The sequence below is a fragment of the Nesoenas mayeri genome (assembly GCF_963082525.1).
Source record: "Nesoenas mayeri genome assembly, chromosome: 5".
Classification (NCBI taxonomy): Eukaryota; Metazoa; Chordata; class Aves; order Columbiformes; family Columbidae; genus Nesoenas; species Nesoenas mayeri.
The window spans coordinates 26,013,498-26,040,158 of record NC_137548.1 but is presented as its reverse complement, the minus strand read 5'-3'; the positions used below and the strand labels follow the sequence as shown (position 1 = coordinate 26,040,158).

Genomic DNA, 26,661 nt, shown 5'->3' with positions numbered 1-26,661 from the left:
TCCGGTATTCTCATTATCTTTCAATATATTCAATAGATTTGTGATGGAAGTGGAGGAAGAACTGTGTGTAGTTCACTTTCTTCTCCCATCGCTAGTGTGTGAGTGCTTTCCCAGTAGGCAAAAATACATACAAGCTTGTTCTTATTTTCTCTTGTAGCTAAAAGAGCAAACATTGTATGGGTATTTGTGAAGTAACTTCTAACCTACCTGTGTTCCACAAGATATTTCTCATAATCAGAAACATAACAACAGACAGGAAAAACAGAGCTTTCCTGGTGACAGCTTGTTTGTGTATATTTGTCTTTCATCAACAATTTGGATAATTCTACTGTTTTGCAGGCTGGGAGTTCAGCCTCATTGTCTCTTGCATACTCTGTGATTTTCAGTTGATCCCATAAGTTTCCAGGACAAACAATTCAATTTTCCATTGAAAATGAACTACTGCAAATAAAATGTGGTGTAGAGCCTTTGAAAATTAAATTTGCAGTGTTGGGATGTTATTTTACTGACTCAATGACAACAGAAATTCAGGAACCTGGGTAAATGAGTTTTCCCAGCACTTCAAAGTGTATTTTTCGAGTTACATGCAACAGCTGCTCAATTCTTTTTGCATTGATCTTGTTTTTTTGGTTCCTATCTCTTTATATTTCCTTTTTTGTTGTTTTAGGTTAAATTGAGTATTTGCACAACACAGCTTCTTGCTGAGGACCACTGCACCATTTTACACTTAGGAAAATATGAGAATAAGCACGGAGTATTGTTCTCTCTGAACTAAAAAAAACCAGTTGTGCCTTGCTGAGGACAGCTGCAGGAATCATACACTTGAATCAATGTTATCGGATGAGTTAGAATCCAAACCTGAGGTGAGCAATTGTGAGCTGGGTTTGGTTCCCAGGAATGTTTATGGGCAACACATAAAACTTTTGTTCAGTGAGTTTACACAGTTTGCTGCTTACATATTAATTCTCAAAGTGTTTTCAGTGGCAGCTTCTAATGCTTCCATGTTTTGATTTGAACGGTAAAAAATTAAAGAATATTGCAGGCCTTTTTCTCTCCTTTCAAGTGTCAACCAACTATCTTGCCTGTTCTCAGGTTATGTTATATTTTTCACTATTATAATGTTATTTCTGTTACAATAATAAAATAAATTACTGTATTGACTACTTCTTTCCCTCAAACCAAATTGACTTTACTCAGTTTTGGAGAGCCTGGATAATTCTATTAGCATCAGCCAGCTCTGTTTTTAAAGTACTCGTGTTTCCACTCAGCAGTTGGTGGAAGTGGTAGGCAGCAGCACCCAGGGGATCCTGATTGCTGGGTGTGAGGCTGCTGGACCATCACCAGGTTCAGCTGGTGGCACAGCCGAGCATGAATCGCAGTGATGTGTGTGTGTGTACACACAACTGGCCACAGATTAATGCATACATAGCTGAAGGACCTTTAAGAAATGAACAGAAACAGCATGAACAACACAGAAGTTTGTAACTGGAATATATCTGTACCTTCATTCCCATGCGTACTCACGTTCACAGATGTCTCTGGTCTCTGCCAGGTCTAAAGCCTTGGCTTTTTAGCCAGTTTCTGGCTCGAATCTTGGGGTTTTCTAGGCTGTGGTTGCCTTCTCCTCATATGTTAGACTAGAAGTTCACTAGCAGTGAACTCTCTTGTGGGGAGAATGTTTAGGAATATGTTCAGTAGGTGGATAGAAGGGACTGCAGTGATCAGGCACAGCAATGTACTGACCAACAGCCAGCTAACATATGATTGGAGTCTCTTCTCTCCCCTAGCCATGGTTCTTTCTCTCCTTAACTCAGTTTCTCCTTTGATCCACTCCCTAATCATTGCCTAATAAGTTTTACACGTCCTGCAGTCCCTGTTACATCAGATAGTAAGTTTGATCTTTCATGTTAGACCCATTCAGGTAACCCAAGACAATTTTATTTTCTTACCAGTTACAAATGTTTTGGTTGAGCCTCTTCAACATTTCACTTCAGCAGCCGCCCATTGACTAGTGTCTGAGAGTTCTGTGCTTCGTTACTCTTACCTACAATTTGCTAGATACAAGTTTGCAGTTTGTTACGCTTTACACAATTGTATCAGTGTGTTCAGTTTATTACCTCTCTTGTTTCTTGCCTTTGTTTCAGGCTGACAGCCGCTACTCAGGTATCTGTATGTTCCCCCACTTAAAAGTGCAGAGGGCTGTATTGCTTTGTATCTTTGCTTTTCTGGTTTACCTCCTTAGAAGGCTGAGGTCCTAGAGCAGAGGATTTAGTACTGCTATGAAGGACGTTTTGGGGAAATTCACAGGTATAAATAGAATTGTTTTTATTGAATCCTCTGTTTCTATCCTTTTTCAGCCCATATGCAATACAGCAAATATCTTAAACTGGTAGTCCAAAGGGAATGTGGATTATAGGCTGGTAATTAGTCATAGCTCAGGTGAAGTTGTAATTTGTTAATTAACAGAGCAGCCAAAGTCCTTCCAATCCTACTATTCAGGTAAAGTAGCTGCAGATTCATTGCAGCCCTGAGTAGCCTTGGTGTAGGCTGCAAGGAATTCCTTTCCCTTGTCTTGTGATTGGAATTTCGTAACTGCTACCGAATTTTCTCCTGGTTCTCAGTTTGGGGGTGGGACTCTCAGGTGGGGGACTCTGTTACTTCAGTCTTTGCATGGGTGGATTCCTGTAGATTATTTCTGACAGCCAAGGACCAGAATAGTGGGAATGCTTTTCCCTCATTCCTCACATAGAAGCTGTAAGTGAGCCTTGTCTTTTCTCCACTTTAGTCAGATGTTTGTTAATTAGGCATGTTTACGTAACAGTCCTATTTCTGCAGACCAGAGTTACATCTCCTTCCCAGTAAGCCCGGAACAGAGTGGGGCTTTCTCCAGTATGAAAAGGCCTGATGCATGAAAGCTACGGAGGTTGCAGAGGGCATCCTTTCCATAGATGCTGTTTTCTAAACAGTGTTCCTGAATCTGGATCAAGGCTATTTTGTATTACAAATTTGGATTAATTTGCATTGCAGATTACCAAATCTATACACACCCTCCTTCTGATTGTGAAAGTTGAGTGTTAAGTTAGTACTATTTTCTGCTTCTTTGATGTGAAACTGGTACATACCTCTTTTACACCTTCCCAAACAGCTGTTCAGGTGTGTCTGAAAGTCAATCATGATTTTATATCCTCTTCTGAGCCTTGCACCTCAGCCACAGATGTTCTTTCATATCCCCTGCCATGTGAGAAAGGTATTAATTAGGAGCTAACTGTATTTGTGTAATGTCTAGATAATATTAATGAAAGCACTACGGACGGGTTGCATAAGCTTCTTTGCTACTGGTTTTATCCCTAAAGAAGCCACCAATATGCCAGTAAATATTTAGTATTATACTTGAGTAGAGGTGCATCCTTTCCCAGGAAGTTACAAAACTGCCTGGAGACAGTTTGTACGGGCAGATGGATCTGCTTTTTCTTCTGAACTCCCTGCCCCCAAAGCTGTATTGCAAGCATTCCTCAGGGAGCTGATAAGATCTGCATTTTGCATGCTTTAAGCCTTCAGGGTGATTTGTTACAATTGCAAATATCTCCAGCTGCCTCCACCGCACTGGTGCACTGCAGAGCGCTTTCTGCTGTCGGGGTGGGGGGGTAGCTCTGGCACAATCAAGTGAACTACAGCTCTGGTCTATTAATTGAACCGGGTATTCGAAAGGGAGAGGTGGGAGATATTTTAGCCTCTTCTTTCTCGTTAGCACCTCGCACTGAGAGACTCTTGTGAATGAATTCATTTCCCAGAGGCTGTATGGGAGAAGGGCATCCTTCTGCCCTCCACACCTTTCAGCTCCAGTCCCTCCTTTCCACTCCACCCCTCTCTGTCTATTGAATGTTCCTTCGACCTCTTTATTTTGTAGTGGTTCATGGGATTAATTTAGAACAGAAACAGTATCAATTAAAAACATAGTCCTTGCTGCTCTCACTCTAGTCTAGCTGTTCAGCAGGAGAATAGTTCTCAATGCCAGTACCGGAGCAACCTTCCTCCCCATGCCCCCTGTTCCTCCCCAGCCACCCTCACCATAAACAGAACAGCTGCCTGACACTTCTTGACTTTTGAATCATCTGATGAAGGGGGTCTGTTATGGGACACAAACTTCAACCAGATGGATCCCAGATGGCCATATTTTAATTTGTTTCTGTGGTATTTTGTGTTATTTTTAGGATATCTAGGAGGGGTTCCCAGTTCTTTGAACAGATATATTGTTGTTTTCTTCTTCTTTTCCCTCTCAGGTCAGGGGCATTATCCAGGCTTTTCGGTAACACAAGCATTCTGCATGGCTTGTGATGATAGACCCAGGGATCAATCCTGTCCAACCATCTCTTGTTGACCAGCAGGGATGACAGTTATTTTTTTAGTGACAAGAGCCAAGAAATATTTTACATTTTTTGTACATACACTGTCTATATTACTTACAGGATTTTCAGAGTTATATGATCTTTCAGCAGGAATAAAAGGAGGTTATATTTAAGAAGGTGGTATGGCAAGGACAAAAATAAAATTCTTTATAGCAAGATGCAGCTGAACTTTTCTCATTTTGTCCCTCCAAGGCTTATAGATTCTCTTTGTATGGCTCACATCTTGTCCATAAAGTTTTAATCTATAAGTTGAGGATGTTCTTTTGCAATTAATACTAAAAATTATTTGAAATTCCACAGGATATCTTGGCTATAGAGTAAAGCCACTTTACAACTCCTGTAATTCGTTTTGTGTTCTGTTAATAATTTGTACATTCAGTTTTCCTAACTATTCCTGCTCAGGTGCCCCAAGATGTACTGTCTGCTTGGTTACAAATTCTGGCACTTTGGCCATATTTGTAGAAGGATCAGTCGCCTCCTTACATAGGGATTTTATAGTCACCATCTCAGGAATGCTTACAGCCCACCTGGATCCTGTTTGTGATGCCAGATATTAAGTGTTATGAGATCTGACAAACTGTAGCATCCAGGAGATTCCTCCCCTCCTGGCCCTTCAGACTGGAGACCACTGGCCTGTTCCCAGGTGCAGGCAGAAGTGAGGCTGAGCCTGAACTGCAGATATGCCCCCACGCACACATAGACAGTACAGACACGTATGGCTGCAAACACTTAACACATGGCAGGACAGCACCTTTACAGGCACCCACAAACACAAATAGCATTCACATGGAACAGGAAGACCACAAATGGCCTAATTCTGTTCCTACTCATCAGGTAATCAGGCGTGAAATTTGCAAGTGTATCGCACACATGCCCTCTCTCAGCTGAACATGCATACTTACGATCATGGATGTATCCAGTCTCTGCCAAAGCTTAAGTCCTTCCAGTATCTATCTCCAGGCCCTGGGCTTTTTAATCAGGCCTCTGACCAGGGTATCTTGGGGTCCAGATTATGGTTTCCTCCTATTCACAGGCTAGCCCACCTTGAAGTCAACTGGATGATCCTACTTGGAAACTATTTAGGAGCAAACAGTGTTTGAGAAGACAGGATAGACTTGAGTGACAGACAGAACGGCGTACTGACCTGCAGCATGCTAATGTGTGCTTGACCCATATTATCCCCCACCCCCTTCCCGTTCCCCATGGCTGTTCCTCTCCTATCTACCTTGATCTCTCCCTTTCCCCACCCTTGATTCTTTCCCTTAAACATCCATAAGTTTTTCACATTCCTACAGCCTCCTCTTAAGACATCTTAGTAACGGTTAATCAGTCCCAGATTTCTCCCATATCCCATAAGAAGTTTGCTCCTGCCTATGAGATGTGTTCCAGTATTCCACGATCATATTGTTCCTATCTCTTACAAAGTTTCTGGTTGAATTTCTTCAAGGTCGCATTCAAGTCGTTCTTGTAAAGGTCCATCCATCAGTGTCCCAGGAGTTCTGGTCTTTGTTACTCTCTCTTATCTGTAGTTTGTTAGAGTTTGTGTATCTGCACATTTAATTTATCACCTCTCTGTTCCTACTCTGTCTTTTATGCTGAATAGCCAATTACCAGATACGCTTACAATTTCCTATTTGCTTTCAGCTGCAAAACTAAATTAAAAGAAACTTAAGAAAGCAGCACACAGTGTTTGTAATTAGATTTTTTTCCCATATTGCAGTTGCTGTAGCTGTCAAAAAGGTATTAAATGATTTTGAGCAGAAAGGAAGGTTTCTGAAAGTACTTGACTGTCAAGATACAACTGCAACATGAAATTTTTATTTTCTCTGAATTATTTGATGTAGAGTTGGGAGGAATATATTTGATGATTGTTTTGCTTTTAGTTTATGGGAAAGGCTCTTATTCCAGATTTTAACAATGAGCATGATTCTTGTCCTTTTGTTTACTTCTGCTTTTTTTGCCCCCTTTTAATTCTCTGTACTAGCTTGTTACCACAGAAAACTAAAAGGATCTCTTTCCTTTCAAGCATCTGTTTGTGGCTGCTGCAGTTTGCTTTTCCTTAGTGGCTTAATATTGCTGTGTGGAAGTGGAGGGTTTGAAGCAAAGCTTTCCTGTTATAGGAGGAAAGTTTTATCTAAGACTTTCTGTATGAAAATAAGGGAGTGTTTTGTGGTGGCGGAGTAGGCAGGAGTAGGGGTCATGAACAGACTGAAGATGAAAGGCAGTCCAGTAATTTTGAACTATCTTGCTGCTCACATTTTTCAGTCCAACTTCTTTATTTGGTTGCTTTGCTCTGTTATTCCTAACTCCCTTATCTTTTTACTCTTTCTCTTGTTTTTTAATCTTAAATTAGAATGCATGGCCTTGGGGAAGGGACTATCTCTTATTGCCTCTCTATTATTTTGACAAAATAAAAATACTTCCCTCTTCAGACTGGGGTCTCTGGATAATCTTATAATATACCTAACTGGAAAAAATGCTAACCTTTCAAACTGCAGTCTGACTTAGAGGCATATTGCCATCTGAATGAATGAGTCCAAGACTTAATTTTTACCTTCATAATTGTCAGTGATGACATGCTGCTCCTAAAGCAGGGTGACCTGGGAGCCAAGGGTGAGCCCAGCCCAGGCTGTGCCCTCACTGACCAGGGCACAGTCCTGCAGCACCTGAGCATGGCCAGCAGAGTTGGGTGCTGGAAACAGGGTCCATCCACAGCTCTGGATGAGGTAAAGTGAGGAATCAGGTCCAGGGTCTTTCCAGAGAGTCCAGTCTGGAGAAGCAGGGGATGGGACTGCAGACACTGATGCAGTAAAAGTCTGAGAGTTATCCACGAGACGGTGCTTGAGACAGGTAAACCTACAACACAGCTCAGGAAGGGACTAAGGAGCACAGGCTGAGTTTAAATGGAGCCCACAGGGGGAGGGTGCAGGTGAGGGCCCCAAGTAGGATGCTTGTAGCTTTACCCACATAAGCACAGGCAGCACAAAGTGCCTGATTCCATTTCCAAGGGTTCCTGCTTAGAGACAACCTTGATGGGTTTCTCTAGGATGTGTCCCCATACCTCCCATGCTTACCAACCAATATGGCTTGGAGTTCACTGGCATATGACACATACACACTCTAGAGAGTGGGATAACACATGGAATAGTTAAGAATGGATTTTAATGATTAGACAGGATGCACAGTGATGTTTAGGCTGTGCCAGATAACTGAACTGACAAACTTTCTGCGTATATATAATGGGCCTCGTTCATCCTTCTCTCTCCATTTTCCTGTGTTTGTTCTGCCCTGATCCACCTTGATCCTTTCCAGTTCCTGCCTTTGGCCTTTCCCTTAAACAATGCATAATAAGTCCTGTGCAATCCGCCAAACCTCTTCAGTCCCAAAGTCTGCCCCGGGGAGTGCATCCCAATATAAGTCCTATACCTCTTTATGCTATGGTTCCCCTTATTTTGCATAGAATTTTGAAGAGCTTTTCTTCTGTTGAATACCCTTGGTGGGGGGGTTCACACTAAGGACAATGGCTATAATGGTCTGTCTTTGACGGTCCTAGGAGTAGCTGACTTGGATGGATAAGGCTGTCTGTGTTCTCCCTCTTGTCATCCCAGCCTTGTTCCTCTGATCATTATCTGCCTATTTTGAATAGCTATTAGCTAGACATCTTTGCGACTAGACTTTTGCTTGCTTTTTATTTAAGAAAGGCTGACTTTTAAGTATTTAAAAACAATGATTTTTAAAAAAAACTGTGCCAAAAGCTGAGCGTGGAAAACATTTACTTGGAAGGTTGGAGCGCGGTAAAATATCAAGTGGTAAAAGATGAATTAAAAAGGAATGTATGCCTTAAAACATGGCATATATTGGTAAAATTTATATTGGTGAAAAATTAAATAAAATGGAATGTAGCCTAAGTAGCCTTCAGAGTAGTCCATAGTGATCCAGGCCTATTGTAGGTTAAAGAATTGAGAATTGTATAGGTACTTCAGAGATGACAAATACAAACAATTTCTCCTTTGCCATTAGTGCAGACTGAAAAGCTTCCATTTGCTTTGATGTGTATTCATGGGATTATATGCACTGTCTCCTACAAGACATTAGGGGGTAAATGACTGGTTTTCCTACCTTTTTAAATTATTTGTGCTGCTCTTGACCTAATCTTCAGTATCTTTTTTCAGCTGCTGGTTCAGTTTGTTCAGAATACTTCTATTCCACTGGGGCAGGGGCTGGTGGAATCGGAACCAAAAGACATCACCTGTCTTTCTCTCCTTCCTGTTACTGAGACCTCAGAATGCAACAGACTCATGTTGCCAGGTAAAATCTCTGTGGAGGATGTTTGTGAGTGTGCCCTTTGTGCAGCTGTCTTCACTGTGCCATGGTGGCAACTGCCTCTTGCTGATAAGATATTCCAGGGATGGGGGAACAAGTTCAGGAAGGTGACTGAAACTTTTCTCATTTAACAGTGAAGTCTGACTAGTTAGAAAATTCCTCCAATCTCTCTCAAGTTCTATTTTATTTTTTCTAGAAAAATAACTTATTAGGTATCTTTTAGTCATAGTGTATTTATGCTTTTTATTTACTCTGGTTTTACTTTCTTCACTAGATGATGAAAGAGATCTCACTTCTCCAAGCCACACTAATTCTTCCAAGGATGTTTCTTCATCTGCTGTCTTGAGAAGTCTCCAGGTAAATGTGGGCCCTGATGGAGAGGAAACAAGGGCACAGAATGTACAAAAACCATCTGAACTTCTGTCAACTCCAGAGACTTCCAGTTTATTGCAAGACCTTCAGCCCAGTGACAGCACTTCATTTATTCTTCTCAACCTAACAAGAGCAGGTAATTCTTCTGTTTGTCATCCAGCTGTATATGTCTCAGACAGCAGAATGGAGGAGGTACAAGTGCAGCTCTGTCCCTGCTGCTTCTGAATGGGAAAGATTACAAATTTTTCTGGGCATTATTGGATATTTCAGGAGCATTTAATCATCAGCAGCTTCACAATGCAGTGAAAACTTTTTCAGTGCACCTATTAGGTCTATGCCATAAACACCAGACTCTGGGAAGTGAAAGAAATTTCCCTCTGTTACATTATCCTTCTGTTTCATGAAGTTATTTTTGTTTCTAGGGTTGGGGTCTCCAGCAGAGCACTTGGTGTTTGTTCAAGATGAAGCAGAAGATTCTGGGAATGACTTTCTCTCTCATGACAGCACAGACAGCAGTACTCCGTGGTTCCTACGAGTGCAAGAGTTGGCCCATGACAGTTTAATTGCTGCCACTCGGGCACAGCTCGCTAAGAATGCCAAAGCAAGCAATAATGGTAGGAAATACCCTCCTTCTGTCTAAAAAGTTGAATGATCCATACAAGGCTCGTAGTTTCAGCTTGTTTCTTCCTTTCTCTTTCACTCTCTCTTGCTTTTAATCTATTCTGACATGTCTTCATATCATCAGTGACAGAATTACACAGGACAGTCATGTAATGTTTCTGCAATATAAACAGGCTCTTCTGTTTTTCTCAGGGAATGAACTTCAGTGGATCTAGCAGTTCCATTGTAGTCCCCATGTTCTCTGGTACATATGGAGTATCTTCTTTCTGACTGCAGCTGCTTTTATTTCAGCTTTCATTTTCACTTTCAAGTGTCTATTTTTAATGCATACTGTAATTTATACTTCTTAGCTCCACAGGGTTTGGAGATCAGCTTTCTGGAGAATACATAATTGGATGTAGTCACATGCTTTGTGACTTAATTATTTTAATAAATAATTGCAAATAAATGCATGGTGTCTTTTTTAGCTAAGGTGTTTTTTAAAATAGTTATCCTGGCTAATACTTATCAGTTTGTTGATATTAATAGAGAGATTGTTTTTATAATTTTTAATGCATTGGCTTTCTATTCTCATGATAAGACTGATCTGGTAGCAGCTGATCTGATACAGGTAGTTTGTTTGGAATAGATTATGGGCCTGGTAAAGTTTGCAAGTCTGTTATGGGTTAGGCAGCAGCATGTAGGATGTGGTAAACAATTAGTAACAAAGCACATACCTGCTTTACAGTCCTGTATAATATATGATGCTGGTTTTATCTATTAAATTTGACACATTGTAGTGATCTGTATGTTTTTTAGATTTTGGTGGGCTTTTTCTTCCAGGTGAAAATGTTCATCTTTGCTCAGGAGATGGGCAGCCGAAAGACTCCAGCCCCATTCCTCATTTATCTCGCGTGGAAAGGAAGCTGAAGTGCACAGTTGAGGGCTGCGATCGGACGTTCGTGTGGCCAGCTCACTTCAAATATCATCTGAAAACACACCGGTGAGTGGAACAAAGCTGTATTTTGTCATGACTTTGAAAAACTGTGCTCTGTTTTTGGGATAGCATTATTTTTTTACATTGACAGGCTGTGAAAATGTGGTGTTACTCTTGGAAATACTAGGCCTATTGCTAGCTTTGGGTCATTTATGTTGAAACACTATGACCAAATTTAGATGATTTTTGGAGGTCCTTGTTAGTGATCAGTTTTGAGTATTTTTAATTTTTAACAGGTGCTCGATAAAGAGCATGCTTCTATACTATAGTGAACATTAGAAGTTTTGGGTTGCTATCATACTTTTATATATCCTTGAACAAACTTGCTTGATCTAGCAAATCACCCTAGTCTCTTTTAGATAAGAAACTGGCAGTCTCTAAAGTAAACTGTAGAAGAGAAGCTTAAAAACTGAGGAGGACTCCAACAGACATGAGGCCATCATCTTGCCCTGAGACAGGGTCAGCAGTAATTGCATATATTATATGAACACATAGAGTCATTTTTGATCCTCCAGTGACTAAAATTCCACAATGCTCCTATATAATCTGTTGCACCAATTTACTAAATCATTCTGGGTAGGGAGTAGTCAAGGCAACATGATGAAAAGATACTACCTGAACAAATACTTCCAGTGGACCACTCATACTCTAGTTCCTTAGGACTTAGGTCATTCACTTTGCTTGAGTCTCTGTGTTTTCTGATATAATTCATTTTGGTTTAAATGTTTCTGCTTTTATTTAATCAAAAAAAGAAGTTACGTGGTCACAAAAAATACATTGCAGTGGCTGGTAATGAAACAGCTGATTTGTTGCTTTCCAGGAACGACCGCTCCTTCACCTGCCCAGCAGAAGGCTGTGGAAAAAGTTTCTACGTCTTGCAGAGGCTGAAGGTGCACATGAGAACTCACAATGGCGAAAAACCCTTTGTGTGCACGGAGCTGGGCTGTGGGAAACAGTTCACAACAGCTGGAAATCTGAAGAACCACCTACGAATTCACACTGGTGTGTTTTAGACCTCACCTATTTGTGGTCTGCAGAGGTGGGGTCTTTACTGAGGAATAAACCACTTCCTCCTCCATCCTCAAACTTCTCAGAATCTTATGTTGTTTATCTCTGCCCTACATTAATGCCCATTTTCTATCAATTCACATTGAACTATAGGTCAAATTAATCAACTACTTACCCTCTTTACTATCCTATAAAATTCCACACAGGTTTTACCCTTTAAATACTATATGATGATGCTGTACTCATGCGATGAAGATTCCCTTCCCCCCTCCAGTGGTTTGATGGAGGGAGTGGTGTGTGTTGTTTTGGGAAGAAAATAGACTTTTCTCAGGGGAACAGTCTGAAATTGTTTTTTATGAAGAAACTATTTTAAATTCCTGAAAGGCACAATAGCTTAGATGTCTCTCCAGTGTGGAGTCCTGGCGGACACAGTCGCAGCTGTACTGACATCTAGCTGAATCTGATTAGCTTACGTTACCTGTGCTGCTTGTAGAATGACTACATTTGGGAAATGTAGGGAAGTGAGAAATACAGTGGAATGAGTAGCAAAAATATAGCAGCAAAGTCTAGTAGGAAAAGGCGATAATTGAAGACAGCATTCTGGCATGCAAACTGCTCTGTTTGTGCTAATGCTAATTCGGGATGATACCATATGCTGGAGCCTGTGTACTCTTAACTCATGCTCAGCTTTTGATATTAAATAAAACAAGAACCTTTATTTCACAGTGCTGTATTTTATACACTGTTTGTTTATGCTGTCTCTTCTGGAGAATCTGATCCTGCTTTGTCAATAATTTTAGAAGCTGGTGTACCAGCCAAAGTCTTGAAAACTGCAGAAAGTGCTTTAGGTGTTTTTATTCTAGGAAGTTGTTTGAGGGAGGCACACAAGTTACTGCTGAAATCATCAGCCGTTTAATAGTTAGCAAAGTTCATAGTGAATATTCTGGTGGTTTGGTTGGTTTTTTTAAGCCTCAGGATTATCACACCACTTAAACAAATGGGCCGCTTCAAGCCTCTCAGAATATTGTTAGAGATTCACCGATGGCCGAGGGAGGTAGGCTTGCATGACAGTTAGCTAACATTTTAAAATAACCTTGACAACTGCAGGAGCACAAGGCCTCCCTAGTAAAATGAAATCATAGTTTATGTGGGCCGCCAGCAGCTGTTTATGCCTTCTGCTTTACTTAAGTGCTACCGTATGGTATGTGCTTTGTAGATACACATGGAAAAAGGTTGCTGTTTTAAAGAATTTGCAGTCTAGCTAGGACACATGGTTTGGGGGGCAGATGTTGGGATGTAGTTAAAAATTATGTATACCAATAATAAAATCTTAAACATGTAGTAACAGCAGCCATACTTTTTACAGTTGTCTTTTGCACTTAAAGCTCCCAGCCAAGGCACAGAGAACACTAAAAGGCCCAACTGACACATGCACAATCCTCCATGACAGAGTGAGTGTTCTGCAGCCAACAAAGTAGTAGCTTCTGGAGGAGTAAATAATAAGTTTCCTAGCTGCAAATTGATGAGGTGCAGTTACGAGTTTGATCAGACCAAAGGTGTTACAAAACTGCAGGTATAAATAGATGTAGGGTTTCTTAGAGATGGAACTGTGTGCTGTTTATTTTTGTCAATGGTAGTTTTTCTTCCAAGTTTTAAATATTTATAACAAGGCAGGAGGTACAGTGTTTGAGAATCTGCCACGTATTTCAGCTTTGTAACACTAATCAGAACATGCTGTATTGATCCTTTTTGCTCAGATCTGTTGAATGCTATAGCAGATAGGAAGCTGAGAAATGAACTGTGGGGAGAGGACTTCTAAAGGCAAAATCACAGTAGAAACAACTTTTAAAACAAGTTTACTCTGAAAGAACTACGTTAGACAATATATGTTAGACAATAAATTAGTTAAAATAGCTTGCTTAATCTCCTGTGGACTTGCTGTTACTCTGATACAGTGGTCTAGCTGAAGACTTGAAATCATAGTGTTAAAGATAGTATATTGAGTGGGATGTTGCAGGCAAAAGTTATCTCTAGGTTTTTTAAGGCTTTATTAAGAGGGTGTTTAGAACAGATAATTATGTTGCATTGCATTAGTGTGGTCACCTCCCAATTTTTCATCATTTAGACAAATACAAAAATAGCTGTGGAGAGATATAAAAATAACAAATTTCAGCCTATGAGAACAAATTGTGCCTTGAATTCCTGTTCCTCCATGGATAAATATAAATGACTGACACATCTCTCATGGGATTTTGCCAAGTTCAGCCCGATCTGAAATAAAGTATAGAATCTGACATGAAGGGAAATACAGTTAATGGAATTTTTGGCACTGAGAGGCAGAAAGGGAACAGAATCCTGGGAGTGTGTGAAGCAGAGAGCTGGTTGTTAAGAACTGTATATAGAAGATATATCATAGTCCAGGCACTTTTAAATTACTCTTTTGGTATTTACATACTTGGAAGATCGATTTAGAAACACTGGACCCTTGGTTCGCTTTCAGTGAATGATGATCTAAGAATATTTCAGAACATCAGTGTTTCTACTTCAAAGCTGATGAAGAGAATGCTTTAAAAGCTTTAGGAAGCATATGTGTAATTTCTGTTGAACTTGTTGCACCTAAGGCCAAAAGGGAGAATGCAACAGACATCTTCAGAGGGACTTGGACAATCAGATCAAGTTGTGATCCCAAAATCTAAGAACTTACTTTTCCCTTGTAGGGGAAAAACCTTTTCTGTGTGAGGCACAGGGATGTGGTCGCTCCTTTGCTGAATACTCCAGCCTTCGGAAACATTTGGTCGTCCACTCAGGTAAGAGTCTTCACCTGACATTCTGTGGCCTATCTGAGAAAAGATCTGTATTGTAGGACTTTGATTTTATTTCCTTAAGAAAAATCCCCTGGTTTTTACAGGTCATAGTGTTTCACAACTTCCTTTGTGGTGCCTGTAGCCATTAATTTTTTTTTTCTGTTGTTAACTGTTTCTAAATTTCATGTTTCTAGATTCAAATTACATTTTTAAAACTTGTTTTTAAATTATTTCAAATATGTCAAAAGTTGGATATCTCTTTCATAGCTGCCATTTTCTTACTTAAAAGAGAGGACCTAGCACCTCTATATATTAACCAAAGCCATTGACATCTGAAATCTCTCATGAGTGGGTTTCTGCCCTAGGTAGGGTTCTCCTTTATTTTTCTAATACTACATAGTTGTAGTTGGACAAAGCATTAGATGGACATCGATTTCACAAGTGTTTCAAAGCTTCTGCCTTCTGTTTTGATTGATCTGTGTTAAATATCATCAGCACATAATGCATGTGCCTTGTTTGAGGAAGGAGAGATTTTATTGGGGTAGTAATATTTGAGACTACCCAAGTTCTTCATGCTTTCTCTTTCCTGCCTTCTTGGATACCACGCTGTTGAGCTCACATGTATGGACATCATACTTGTATGGAGGAAATGGTAGACTGCTCTGTAAAATGGAAATGGTTTCACAGTGACAAGTCATTGTCCAGTCTCTGCTCAGGAATGTAAACCAGGTGCTGCAATTTGTTGTATGGTGGCAGGAGACAGCTTCCTTGCCTCTGCTTCCTTGCTTTTGGTCCTTTTATTCTAGGTATGGGACATTAAATATTTCCGTGTCACTGAGTAAGAGATTCCAAATAACTTGTTCCCTCTCATAAATCAGAGTTGAAGACTTTATATTGCTCTCTAGACTTGAGATTTCCAACAACTGGCAGTACTGATACCTAAACCTCTTCTGTTCTGAAAGCTTATTGCACTCCAGGAAACAGGAATATTTCTCATTTGTTTTTATTCACTGATAATTAGCACCAGTGGTGTCAACTCCAACAGTATTATTGGCTTCTTGGTTGATGAAATCTTTACTCCAAATTTGGTAATTGTTGGGACATTTTTTCCCCCTTCTACTCCAAGGAGTGAAGCCCCATCAGTGCCAAATTTGTGGGAAGACATTTTCCCAGAGTGGTAGCAGAAATGTGCACATGAGGAAACATCACTCCCGAATTGGAACAGATGGCAGCAGAGAGCAGGAACAGCCAGGTAAGGAAGGGAGGACACGCTCTGTGGGGAAGGTGTACAGGGAAGAATTAGTGGATGGTCAAAGAGAAATGGAAGATGTTTGTCCTCAAAATATGAGACCACAAGCCAGTAAGGAATAAAAGACTGTTCCTCTTGAAGATGTGGATGGATTGCTCACTCCACCCTTTTCTAGGATAGAAGACAAAGGTGTGTTTCTGTATTGTGGTCAAGGGGCAGATAGGTTCATTGTTTTCAAAATTAATGTGAATCTGGTATTTTTTTTCACATGGAATTTGTGCCCATCGTTATGTATTCTTGTTGCAAGATGCATGGGTTTTTTATTGCAATTTGAACTATTTAAAGAGAAATCCAAGCCCACATGAGACCCTGCCATACTGAGGCTCAAAACAATAAATACAGGAGTTAGCATCCATTGGAGCACTGGATGCCCAAAGAATAGGAAAAGATAAAGTAGGTTTCTAGGGAAGAAGTCTGTGTGACTTGGAGACGGGCATGGTATGTTGTAGTGTCATTACATTATGAGAATTTTGGTTTACTGTTTTGTTTTGTTTTTTTTCCCACAACAGAGTCACTGATGGGCAGCAGTTTGCTGGAAGAATCTACAGTGCATAGTAAGAATCTCATCTCCATGAACTCTCAGCCCAGCCTTGGTGTTGAGTCTCTGCACCTGCCAGATACCGAGTCTATTATTGGAGTAGAGGAGGGTGAGACCAGCTGCTCTTTTTTCCGCCCTCTTATATGTGGTGACTGAAGTGGGATCGATCATCCCTCGTAGAGGCTCACCATGTTGCAGCAGGATGAGTGGACATTGCTTTAACTGTGCACAGAGTGGGTGGGTAGATGGAGAATGAATCATAAAACTGGAGTTGGAGAAGACCTACCGGACCAAGCTTCTCTCTTGCAGAGCTTAGAAGGTTAAGTCTGCTGCTTAGGTGTCATTTAGCCCATGTCATGGAACGCCATTTCCAAACTGTTTATGCAGTCCATTCTCCTCAAGCCTAATGCATCTATTGCTGGAGTACTTAGGAGCCCCAGTGAAGGGCCAGGACCTCATTGTGCCAAGCACTGTACAGACATTCGGTCTCTTGAGCAACAGGCCGTCCTTCCATCCTTTACCTTCAGAGACAATATTCTAATACATCTCGCTGTCAGAAGCTGACTTACTATCTGAAATAAATGTACTACTTGATATCATTTAATTACATTTGCTGTGTTCTTTCCCTGCTTTCCCCAGTCACTTTTTCCTCTAAAATTTGTTTGGTATATCAAGCTCTTTAAATGAGTCGACTACATAGATGTTTTGAATTTTTGTTAGTTTCTTCAAAATTTGGATTATTAAGAATGCAGAGTTTTGCTAAGACACTATGCACCTATAATAGCTCCTACATGAAGAGAATGCTCCCTAGCTGAATGTAAAGGTAGAGCTGGTGTCTTTAAAGGTATTGTAATTTGGCGGTTCTTGCAGAAGCTCCACCAGGGACCTGTGAATTGGGATTTGCTGTGGTTTGGCTGCCATCTCATAAATTGATGGGAGATGCTCTAGTGAGATGTCTTCTTTACTTACAGTATTTTATAGGTCGGCTGAACAGCCTGCAATTCTTTTAACTAAAATAAGCTTTTTTTTTTCCTAAAATGCAAAAATCCAGAGCAAAGGTGGAAACTCTTTCTTGCCATACCATTTTGAGATATATTAAGAGCTTACGAATTTGTTAGGATTACAGAAATGTAATCCTACTTTCAGAACAACACTTTGTTTAGCAAAAAAGCTGCTAATAAGTTTCAGTTACTTAGTTTGATGCTTTTACTTTCATCACCATTTGTTTTGGGAACAATATTAAGACTTGGATTTATCTGTTACTCTATTCATGCATGTGACCTTAGTGTTTGTTAAAGGGATATGGCATAACATCAATTTAAAGTTAAGCCTTTGTTCCTCCTTTCTTTTTTTCTTTATGCTTCACATACTTGGATTTTTTTTTTCAGCATCATCAAGTATTATTACGGAAAGTAGCAAACAATTTTAGTAAATAGCCCTTAAATTGTTCATATTATTTTTTTTTTATCTGGTACTTTGTTATGGTCAAAAGTGTCATGGTCTCAGTTTCGTATCTTTATCTAATGTGGTAGCTCTTACAGGTATTATACTATATTTCTGATGTGACGATGCAGTTTGGTTATTGAGAAAAGAGAAATGGATTGAGGTAATGAAGACGAAAAGGGACACGGCTTCCATTTAAAAAGTGAGGAAAATATGATTGATAAAGAAATTGGACAATGCAGAAACATTGACAGCCATTTAAAAATATTTTAATCTCAAAGTGCTTTGATATAATAATTATCAGAAAACATTCCATGTGGCAAGGGTTTGTATTTTTGAGATTGTAACTACTGTCAGATAAAGAAAGACCACCAAAGTGTGAACTGGACCATTTAAGATGCCCCAGGGATTGGAGTGCAACATGCTTGAAAGGTAATGCCTGATCTTTCTTCCACCAAAGTCCATCTTTGTTATCACAGTAATTGTAGAATTAGGACACCAGCAATCCAATATGATGCATTGTTTAATTACAACCTTCTTCATAATTTTGGTTGTTTTTCAGGCCAAATTAATGACCTAAATTGGTAAGATGTTAAAACAGTTTCAAATTAAGTATAGGAGATATTTTAATAGAGAAAGACTATTGCTTCTTCCTAATGGAAGGAGCAGTGCTGGTAACAAGTGACTGAAGAGTAAACACCAGAGAAGGACTTCCCTCTGAGTCTTCTGCCAAGGTAGGTCAACTCCTGCAATTTTTATTTTCTTAGAAATACCTTGTTTAAAAGCATTCTACCACATATATGTGTAAACAAAGGTTTAGTGCACTGAAAGACATTCTCCTCTTTCTGTGTGCTTCTGTGGCATCAACACAAGGAGCTGACACTAGAGGATGCACCGCTTCAATCTTTCATATCTACTTTTATCCAAAGATTGTGCTTCAACCTTTTTATCTTGTTTCCCGTTAAAGAAAGATAAATGGCTCACACTGGGAGCACTTGTGAAGACTAAGGAAGGTTGCAGGGTTTGCTGGGTTGGACAAGACATGCTCTAAACAACAGTTGCTCTTCCTTTCCTTTACTAAGTTCTCACATCTCGCTTCCTCCAGAGCAATTCTTAGGTGTCAGTCTCAATCAGAAAGCTTCTGAGGATTAACCCAGAGAATCTTAAATTTAAAAAAAATCAAGAGATGATCGATGGATTCTTTTGCTAGATCTCATGTTGCCACTTGCTTTCCACTCTGTTCCTCTTGAGGTTCTCCTTCCTGTACAGTACAGTTGTCCTTTTCACCCTGAGGCTTGGGCGCTCTGCAGAAACAGATACTGTCTAATACTGGAAATGGTTCACAGTGCTTACTTGCTGCTTTGCCCCATGCATTAGAATAGAGTGCAGTCACAGTGGTTACGATAGAGAAGCCATGGTGCTTAATAAGAGGAGTGAAGTTGATTTCATTTTGCCTGCACTAGATGATACAAACTGGAATGCTTTCATGAACAAGGCAAATATTTCTACTTAAAGGCCAAAGCTCTGTATTGCATTGTTTTTATTACCTGTGAACATCAGATTCTTCTTCCGGCAAGTCAGTGGCACCTTTCCCTTTTTTCTTTACAAATTCTTCGCTTAGGCCAGCCTGCTGGAGGGTGTGTCTGTAGCGACGCTCTGCTCCCTGACGAGCATCATGCTATGAAATTGAAACTTAAACAGTAAGCACATAGAACTGGAGCTTCCCCATAATGGGCAAATTGTTTTAAAGTTCAGGACTGACACTCCTAACAAGAACATGAGAGCAGCAAAGCCCCCATCCAGATTTTTTATCATCCATACAGTACAGTATGAAAAAAATACTAGGAGAATATCTCATCTGTATCAAAGCCAGAGCTCACCTTTTCCTGCTTCTGTACTTTTTCTTCCTTCTTCTGTTCTCCTGCTTCTACAGTGTTCCAGTCTTACCAGACTAACATACTTGTGTCTCAGTCCTGACTCTGACACTCAATTTGAGAATATGTGCAAAAAGGAGTTGTGAGGAATTCACACTTGCTTGTAATTTGTAAGCACTATCAACTGCAGAGCTCAACAAACAGAGAGCACTTGTGAAATAGTTTCATACCAGCTTATCTTCAAGAAACTGAAAAACAGGCATCCTGGATCTTATATCCTCATTGCTTCCAAATACACCTTGCAAATTAATGTAGTCTGAGATGATGATTTTCCAAAGGGACTGGCCAGTTCCTCAAATTAAGGTGTTCTATGTGGAAGGATAGAAATGCTGTCTCACCAGGAGTGAATGCTATCGATACTGCTGAATTCTTAACAACCTGGCAAACAGAAATGTTACCAATATTTATCATACGAAGGTGTTCTCTGCCTCCATTAACTACGCATCTGAACAGAAAGTCTGACCCAGGAGTCTACTTTCTATTGAGAAATCTTCAATCTGCACATTGTCAATGTATTGTCACTATGTCTCTAACCAGGTATTCTCCCTGCAAGGAGACAGACCTGAAAGAGAAAACCCAGGGGAAGAGATACTTTGTAGTGAGTAAAGATTGTGTTGCACCTCAAGTGCAAAAGAGATTTGCAGATCATATTGTGTGATGGATTAGACGTGCTGAATGCAACCCCAGATAGCAGAGCTGGCAGGTGATATAAGTGACATAACTGTCATCAACGGTTCCCTAATAGCGCTTGTGGTACAAAGAAAAAGTGCTCAACTGGAGAGGCTAAGGAAAGAAAAAAAAAAAGATTTCTAGCCTGTAGTATTCAGGTGCAGAATAGGTATTCATATAATTTCTGGTGTGATAAGGCCTTAATTTTCATCATACCATATATTTTGATTGCAACATATACTAGGGACTGGAAAGCTTTACAACCAAGAAATAAGTCTGAGTGTTTTTTCGAGTGGTCAGAAGGATTTTTTTAATAAACAATTTAATTATAAAAAAATAATAATATATTTATAATTTATATTTTTAAACTATACTTGAGTGGCCTTATAGGTATTATTGTAAGTACAGTCAAGAGACTATGCAACCATTTTGACCTTGTTACCCATGAATTAATGGTAGACTAGGCTTCTTAATGCCTGTTTTAAATGAAAACCGAAGTATCCTGTCACCCAGAAACACTGCAGAACTTTGACCAGTTACCTTGGTGACCTGTTCAAAGAGGTATGGTCTGTTCTTGACTCGCAGCTGCATTTCTTCCAGCTCCTTTCTGTATTCTTTTGTTCTTGCTCTCATATTTTGCCTGAAATAGAAAAGTTCCCTGTCAATAAGATTCCTTCTGACTGTAGCTAATCAGGAATGAGGAATTCTCAGTAACTGTTCTGTCCTTTAAATAGCCCTGGTAACTGTCGTGATTCTGAACGCTGGGCAAAAAGCTGCTATTGCTGGCAAGTTACGGACCCATTAGCAAAGCTTTACTACTATACTGTAAGCAGAGAACTAGCATTCACAGTTTTAGAAAACCTTGTCTTATGTGTGCTTTGCCAGCTTACACATCTCAGTTAGTTTGTTTGTACAAACTAGTCTCTACAAATGTAAAACTAAAGGAAACCATTCTGTATGGAAAGAGTAGTGTGGAATTGTCAAGAAATGCAAACGAATGTGGAATGGGTATAAGAGCCAAAAAAGTTAGGCTAGAAATGTTCTTAGACCCAATTCCTCCTAAAGAATTATCTGATGATCCCCAGTTAGTAGAGCAAATAGTTATTTCTGTGCAAAATAAGATACTGACCAGTTCTGTTTCGACTTCTCCTTGTGTGTTTCCTCCAGACTTCTGTGTGGATCAAGGGCTTTTGCTCGGCTGTTCACTGACTTTTGGATAGCTTGGCATTTCTTTTTCTGTTTCTCCAGCCAATACATTCCTTCTTTGTTCCCTTCCTTTTTGCTCTCTTGGGAGTATCTATGTAGAAAAAAATATTAATGAGCTCACTTAAGACTGCCAGACTACATGGTATTGGGTATTTCACTTTTGTGGTCCTCTAAGGAGAAAAGCAAAATTTCAGACATACGAGTGTGCAGCTCCTAATCAACAAGGGGGCAGGGCAAGAATTAGCAGAGAAAGAGGACAGAGAAACATTTAGAAAAAAAGTATCACTGATGTAGCTGATGTGATGAGGGTAAACATTGATTTTTTTTAAAACTCCCCCCCCCTCCATTTTGGTCATTTAGTTGGTGTATAGTCTCGTAGGCAAACTTTTCTACTTACTTAAGAGCAGATTCCCTTTTTCTAGTGGCATCTGTAATACGCACTGGAAGGGTGTTGGAAGAGAGAGAGGAAAGTCCAGTCAGAGAATGACCTTTTTGCACTGAAACCTTGGAAAGTTGCTGAGAATCCTGAAAAAAATGGAACTTCATTCAGTGTATTTATTCACAGCATAGGATCTCCTCTTTGTTTACCAAAGATAACAGTTGGGATATGTGAACAATGCACTTGTTCTTCTCTCTTCCATTAGCAGGGGTTTATGTGGGGAGGGGGATGAGGGGGAGAAGATGTGATCAGGAGTATGAAAGGGTGGCTGAGCCTTAGCTGTCATAGCTCATCTCTTTGTGTAGAGTTTTGTTCTCTCTGGTTTGTCCTAGAATTCTGCAGTACTCCCAAGACAAGGGCAGAAGTCACAGGACATTAACCATCCATAAATAAATGCTGTAAATTTAAGAAGTTGCCATCTTGATCAGAGAAAGCAGTACCAGAGAAATATCCAGTCATCTCACCTTTAGCTTTTCATTAGCCTGCCTCTGCCTGCCATGGAGATTGGAGGTTCTTAGCTTGAATGGCTTATTACGAGTTGCCTCTTTGATTTCTTGTCTCCTTACTGCTTCCCTCTGAAATGCCCAGTAAAGTCCTTCAAAATCCGGTATTGTTGGATTAATCCTTGGCTTGAAGCTGAAACTTTTGTCCTGCAAGAAGCCAAGTCTTTCCTGTTTAGTTTTAGTGGCAGTTCGGCACTGAGGCTCCCTCCGACAGTTGTTAGTATCTATAAGAGCTACGGAGCTCTCAAGCAAATCCTTGGCTCTCATTTGAATGCGGATTTCTCTGCAGAGTTCAGCTTCTAATGAATCAAAAGCAAAGCAATGAGAAGAATATGAGTGATATAAAAGGCTATAAAATTGCCACTGCACAACTCTAACCTTTTCTTTATGATGGCAGCTACACGTATAGGAGAGACCAGACATCTCGTGCTCTCTTTCCCCACCCTCCAGCCTCGCTCACCTCTGCCTCCCATGAAAAAAAAAATCAAAGATACCAGAAAAAACAGGGGAGAGTCTCTTTCTTGGGCATTAACCTCTAGATATCTCTTTCACTTATCAGAACAAGTTACTGAACAGGCATTCTTCTCCTGTTCCTGTTCTAGGAGCACCAGATCACTCGTGCCCTTTGTGTTGCAGAAGTGTTGTGTTAATCGAGGTTCTACTTTTCATACAGAACTGCATGTCATTGTGTTGACTGTGTGATTAAAACAAGCCGTTCAAATATAATTCTCAAGGATAATGGCTTTTCTATGTAATATCCAGCAATGTTTGCCTATGTTGGAAAAGATTTTAAGTAAGAAGCATTTGGTGGATGGATCATGTCTTGTGACTTCTGTGAGAAACCTTCCATGGAAAAAATGTTTCAGGGTACAGTGTCAAACTGAGTCCTTTCCAGTGCAGCACTAAATTTTTGTGAAAACAAACAGTTTGCTGTTGGTTGTGTGTGTTTTTTCTTTTAGAAAAAAAATCAATACTGCTGTTTGCAAAATAAGACTTTTTTTGAGTCTATTTAGAAGTTTGCATTGACTGAGGTATGTTAATTTGTCCTCCCTTCTGATATACCAGATAGAAGAGTGGCTTATCCTTTGTTCTCTAGTAAAAAAAAAAAAAGGTGCGAAAAGCAATGAGGATTATCAAGGACTGGTTTAGGTCCTCTATTCAAACATGAAGGCTGTACAGTTTACCATCTGAAAGGAAGTGAGCATCAAGAAAACTTCCATGACTGTATGACTGTCCCTCTGACTGGAATGGTCCTGGCACCTACCTCCCCTGTTTTAAGAACTTAATAAGAAGGTGGAAAGTGAGTGGGAAGGTAACTGAAAGCATCAGAGAATGGCAGGAGGGACTGGACAACTACACTAGCCCTTAGAACTGACCTAATTTCCTGTTTGGGGCTCATGATATAATTTTTTCCTAGGGGTCCTGTGCACCACAGATCACTCAGGTGGGAGTAAAATTGCCAGTTCCAAGAGACTGCACAGACCTGGGATGCTTCTGGCACTATATCTGTCTTCACATTTGTGCCACAAATAATCTGAGTCCCTTAATGTAAAATCCAGTGCAGGGAAAGATTTGCAAACTGTCATGATTTGCAGCAAAAGGAGCATGGAAATCTGTCTGAAGAGTACAATGTATTCATGTGTGCTGGGGAGTGGTACAGAACTCCTGATACTGACACAAGACTACTACATTTAGGACACTCTGTTGAAGGGTATCTAGATGAGATGGAATGACCAGTGATTCACAGGAGAGTGCACAACACCAGGGGACGTAATGATATTTGCTTTATACTCCAAGTAACACCCTATGGACCATGATCCTACTTTCCAGCATGGAGACAGTGATGGACAGGCAGGGAGTTGTCTTTACAGGAAGAGCCCTGGCATTTTACCTTTGAGTTTATCTCCAAGCAGTGAGTCATAAGTAGATTTAGGCACTTTTTTACTGACTTGCTTCCGTTTGGAGCTCTCATTTGTGGTTGCTGCTGCCAGGAACTTTTGTCTGATAGCTTCTTTCTTTTTCTCCTCCTTCTCCAGGAAACTGAAGGGCCGCTGGGTTGCAAGTAGCAGCTCCTTTCTTTTCTGTGTTGCTATTTGCCTGCGAATCTCATTCTGCTCCATTATTTCCTGATAAAGGGGCAGAAACACATGGGCAGGTACAGGCTGCGCCCGAAATTGTTTCTGACATTCAGCTTCGTCCTGGCTTTGCCTTTTGTCTCTCTGTTTGTCTAGTTCAAGAAACGTGTATGACTTCATCAACTGGGACTTTTGGTGAGCTTCCCGCAGTGTCATTTTGAAGGGCTGAGGGATGGTGATGGAAGGAATCCAGGGAGATGAAGCGCTTTTTGGCCTCAAGCGGGATTTAGGAATCAAGTGAGGCTTTTGCTGATCCCATGTACTGTCCGAGGTGAGGTCAATCAAAGAACTGGACTGCCTTTTGTTGCCAGATGTACGACTAAGACAAAGACAGTATTAAGGGAAAATACAAGAAATTATTAAAAAATAGAATTAAAAGAAGGGAGAGGCTGTTGATTACAAGAAAGATACCGTAGGCCGAGCTGGTCGACAGGCCCAGGGCTTATTGTTCTTGGGCTCTATATTTGGCTTTGTTACCAAAGTTCGCAAGCAGAACTTTGCTTTCCATTTTCCATAGGCATTTCCATGTATAAAACACCACTTCGGCCTACTTAGCTTTGTAATGCAATATATTATGCTGCTAGTGCTCTATTGCCAGAAAGGCCACCAGTGAATCAAAAAGTTCCAGGTTCAGGATAGGTGGCTGATAGCTACTCAACATAAAGGACAAGCTCAGGAGAAGCAATAAATTATGCACACAGATGCACAAATCTTAATAAACAGTACTAAACACTAGAATTCCTAAGACACTGATGGAAGGGCTATTACAAGGAATCGCTTTAATGCGAGTTTTAAGAGGTTCAGCTGGAAACTTTGTAGCTGATAAGACCATATGATTGATGATAAGAAAAAAAACCCCACAAGACTATCATGGCTCTTATTGAAATAGCAAACATCTCATAGGATGCTTGAGGGTGATTGTGAAACTGAGTAAATGTTTAGGGATGGAATAAACACAGGGAAAAGGAAGGATCAGTGTGGACTGAGAACAGGAAAACGGGAAAAAGGGGGAAATGCTGATCATGTGTGAACCTGGTCAATACCCTTGGCTGGTGATTGCTGAAGTCTGTTCTTCATAAACTATTTATTCTGTATAAGAGCATGTGTGTGATCTTTTAGTGAACTTCAAGCTGGACTAACCACAAAGACCAAAGGTCTGAGAGCTAGAAGCTCGAGACTGCAGCACTGAAGACTGGATTCTGGATAGAAATGTGTGTGACCTACTAGCAAATTTTAGGCATGATCAGCAGGAATAGGCAACCCGCTGTTCGTGTTTTATGTGAACGCTGCTTATATGGGCACCTCTTGGCCTCATCGTCCCACCTGTGGATAAATTTGTGGCCAGCATTTTGGTGGTATATACGTGCGGAGTTCACGCTCCGCCATGTGGCTGGTCAGCAGCAGCAGGAATCCCGCATCCTTGCCAGGCACCATCCTACCTGAGAGCCTCCCACAGCTTGTCACGCAGGACTGCCGCCTCCCGCCTGAAACCCTCGAGCTCCTCATCCTCTTCAGGTACCCCCAGGTCATCCTTTAGCTTTTCATGGTACGATAAACCCGGTTCTGACGGAGAGCACCGGCCTCCCATCCCGAGAGGCCTCAACCGGTGGCGGGAGACGCAGGACCCTGAGCCTGAGGCGGTGCTGTGTCACCTAGAAGAAAACAAACAAACAAAAAGAAGCGATAAACGCTCGTTTCGGGGAGAAGAGCCCAATCTCCATGCCCGGCCTCGGCGTTCCCGGCTTTACCTCAGCCCCGGCGGCGGCGGCCGCCGCCGCCGGGGCTGAGGTAAAGCCGGGAACGCCGAGGCCGGGCCGCTGCCCTTACCTGCAGGCCGCCTCTTCAGCCCTCCGACGGCGCCAATGCCCACTCCAGCCAATCAGCGAAGCCGATAGCGCTTTCTGCCCGCCTTCTCGGCCTCAAGTAGCCAATCAGACTCGAACGGAGCCCGCCGCTGGGGAAAACAAGTGTTTTG

At 40.8% G+C, this 26,661-nt stretch overlaps 2 protein-coding genes across 10 annotated transcripts in view; one reads left to right on the top strand and one right to left on the bottom strand.

The window, feature by feature from the left end:
• ZNF410 (zinc finger protein 410) overlaps nucleotides 1-16,951 on the top strand; it is a 21,976-nt gene extending 5,025 nt beyond the window's left edge. For 3 of the 4 annotated variants that reach the window (XM_080344812.1, XM_080344811.1, XM_080344813.1), the window contains 9 exons: nucleotides 668-863; nucleotides 8,579-8,714; nucleotides 9,004-9,237; nucleotides 9,524-9,715; nucleotides 10,545-10,704; nucleotides 11,519-11,700; nucleotides 14,424-14,513; nucleotides 15,637-15,762; nucleotides 16,329-16,951. In XM_080344812.1, coding sequence (XP_080200938.1) covers nucleotides 831-863; nucleotides 8,579-8,714; nucleotides 9,004-9,237; nucleotides 9,524-9,715; nucleotides 10,545-10,704; nucleotides 11,519-11,700; nucleotides 14,424-14,513; nucleotides 15,637-15,762; nucleotides 16,329-16,513 — 1,338 coding nt within the window. In that variant the 5' untranslated portion in view covers nucleotides 668-830 and the 3' untranslated portion in view covers nucleotides 16,514-16,951. The remainder of the gene's footprint in view (nucleotides 1-667; nucleotides 864-8,578; nucleotides 8,715-9,003; nucleotides 9,238-9,523; nucleotides 9,716-10,544; nucleotides 10,705-11,518; nucleotides 11,701-14,423; nucleotides 14,514-15,636; nucleotides 15,763-16,328) is intronic. The other variant, XM_080344814.1, reaches the window with a different exon arrangement.
• FAM161B (FAM161 centrosomal protein B) lies at nucleotides 10,654-26,661 on the bottom strand. 6 transcript variants are annotated; one of them, XR_013922152.1, is made up of 9 exons: nucleotides 26,126-26,420; nucleotides 24,443-25,005; nucleotides 22,513-22,850; nucleotides 22,007-22,134; nucleotides 21,533-21,700; nucleotides 20,944-21,043; nucleotides 19,348-19,478; nucleotides 14,411-14,546; nucleotides 10,654-10,690 (listed from the first exon to the last, which is right to left on the bottom strand). XR_013922152.1 is itself a non-coding variant. In XM_080344807.1 (9 exons), the coding sequence occupies exons 2-9, from the start codon at nucleotides 26,272-26,274 to the stop codon at nucleotides 19,014-19,016; spliced, it is 1,668 nt and encodes a 555-aa protein (XP_080200933.1). In that variant the 5' UTR covers nucleotides 26,275-26,338; nucleotides 26,514-26,661; the 3' UTR covers nucleotides 18,090-19,013. The 6 variants fall into 6 exon arrangements, 3 of the variants coding, with proteins under 3 accessions (XP_080200933.1, XP_080200935.1, XP_080200934.1); XM_080344807.1 differs by lacking the exons at nucleotides 10,654-10,690; nucleotides 14,411-14,546 and adding exons at nucleotides 18,090-19,104; nucleotides 26,514-26,661 and having other exon boundaries at nucleotides 26,126-26,338; XR_013922153.1 differs by lacking the exons at nucleotides 10,654-10,690; nucleotides 14,411-14,546 and adding an exon at nucleotides 19,681-20,112.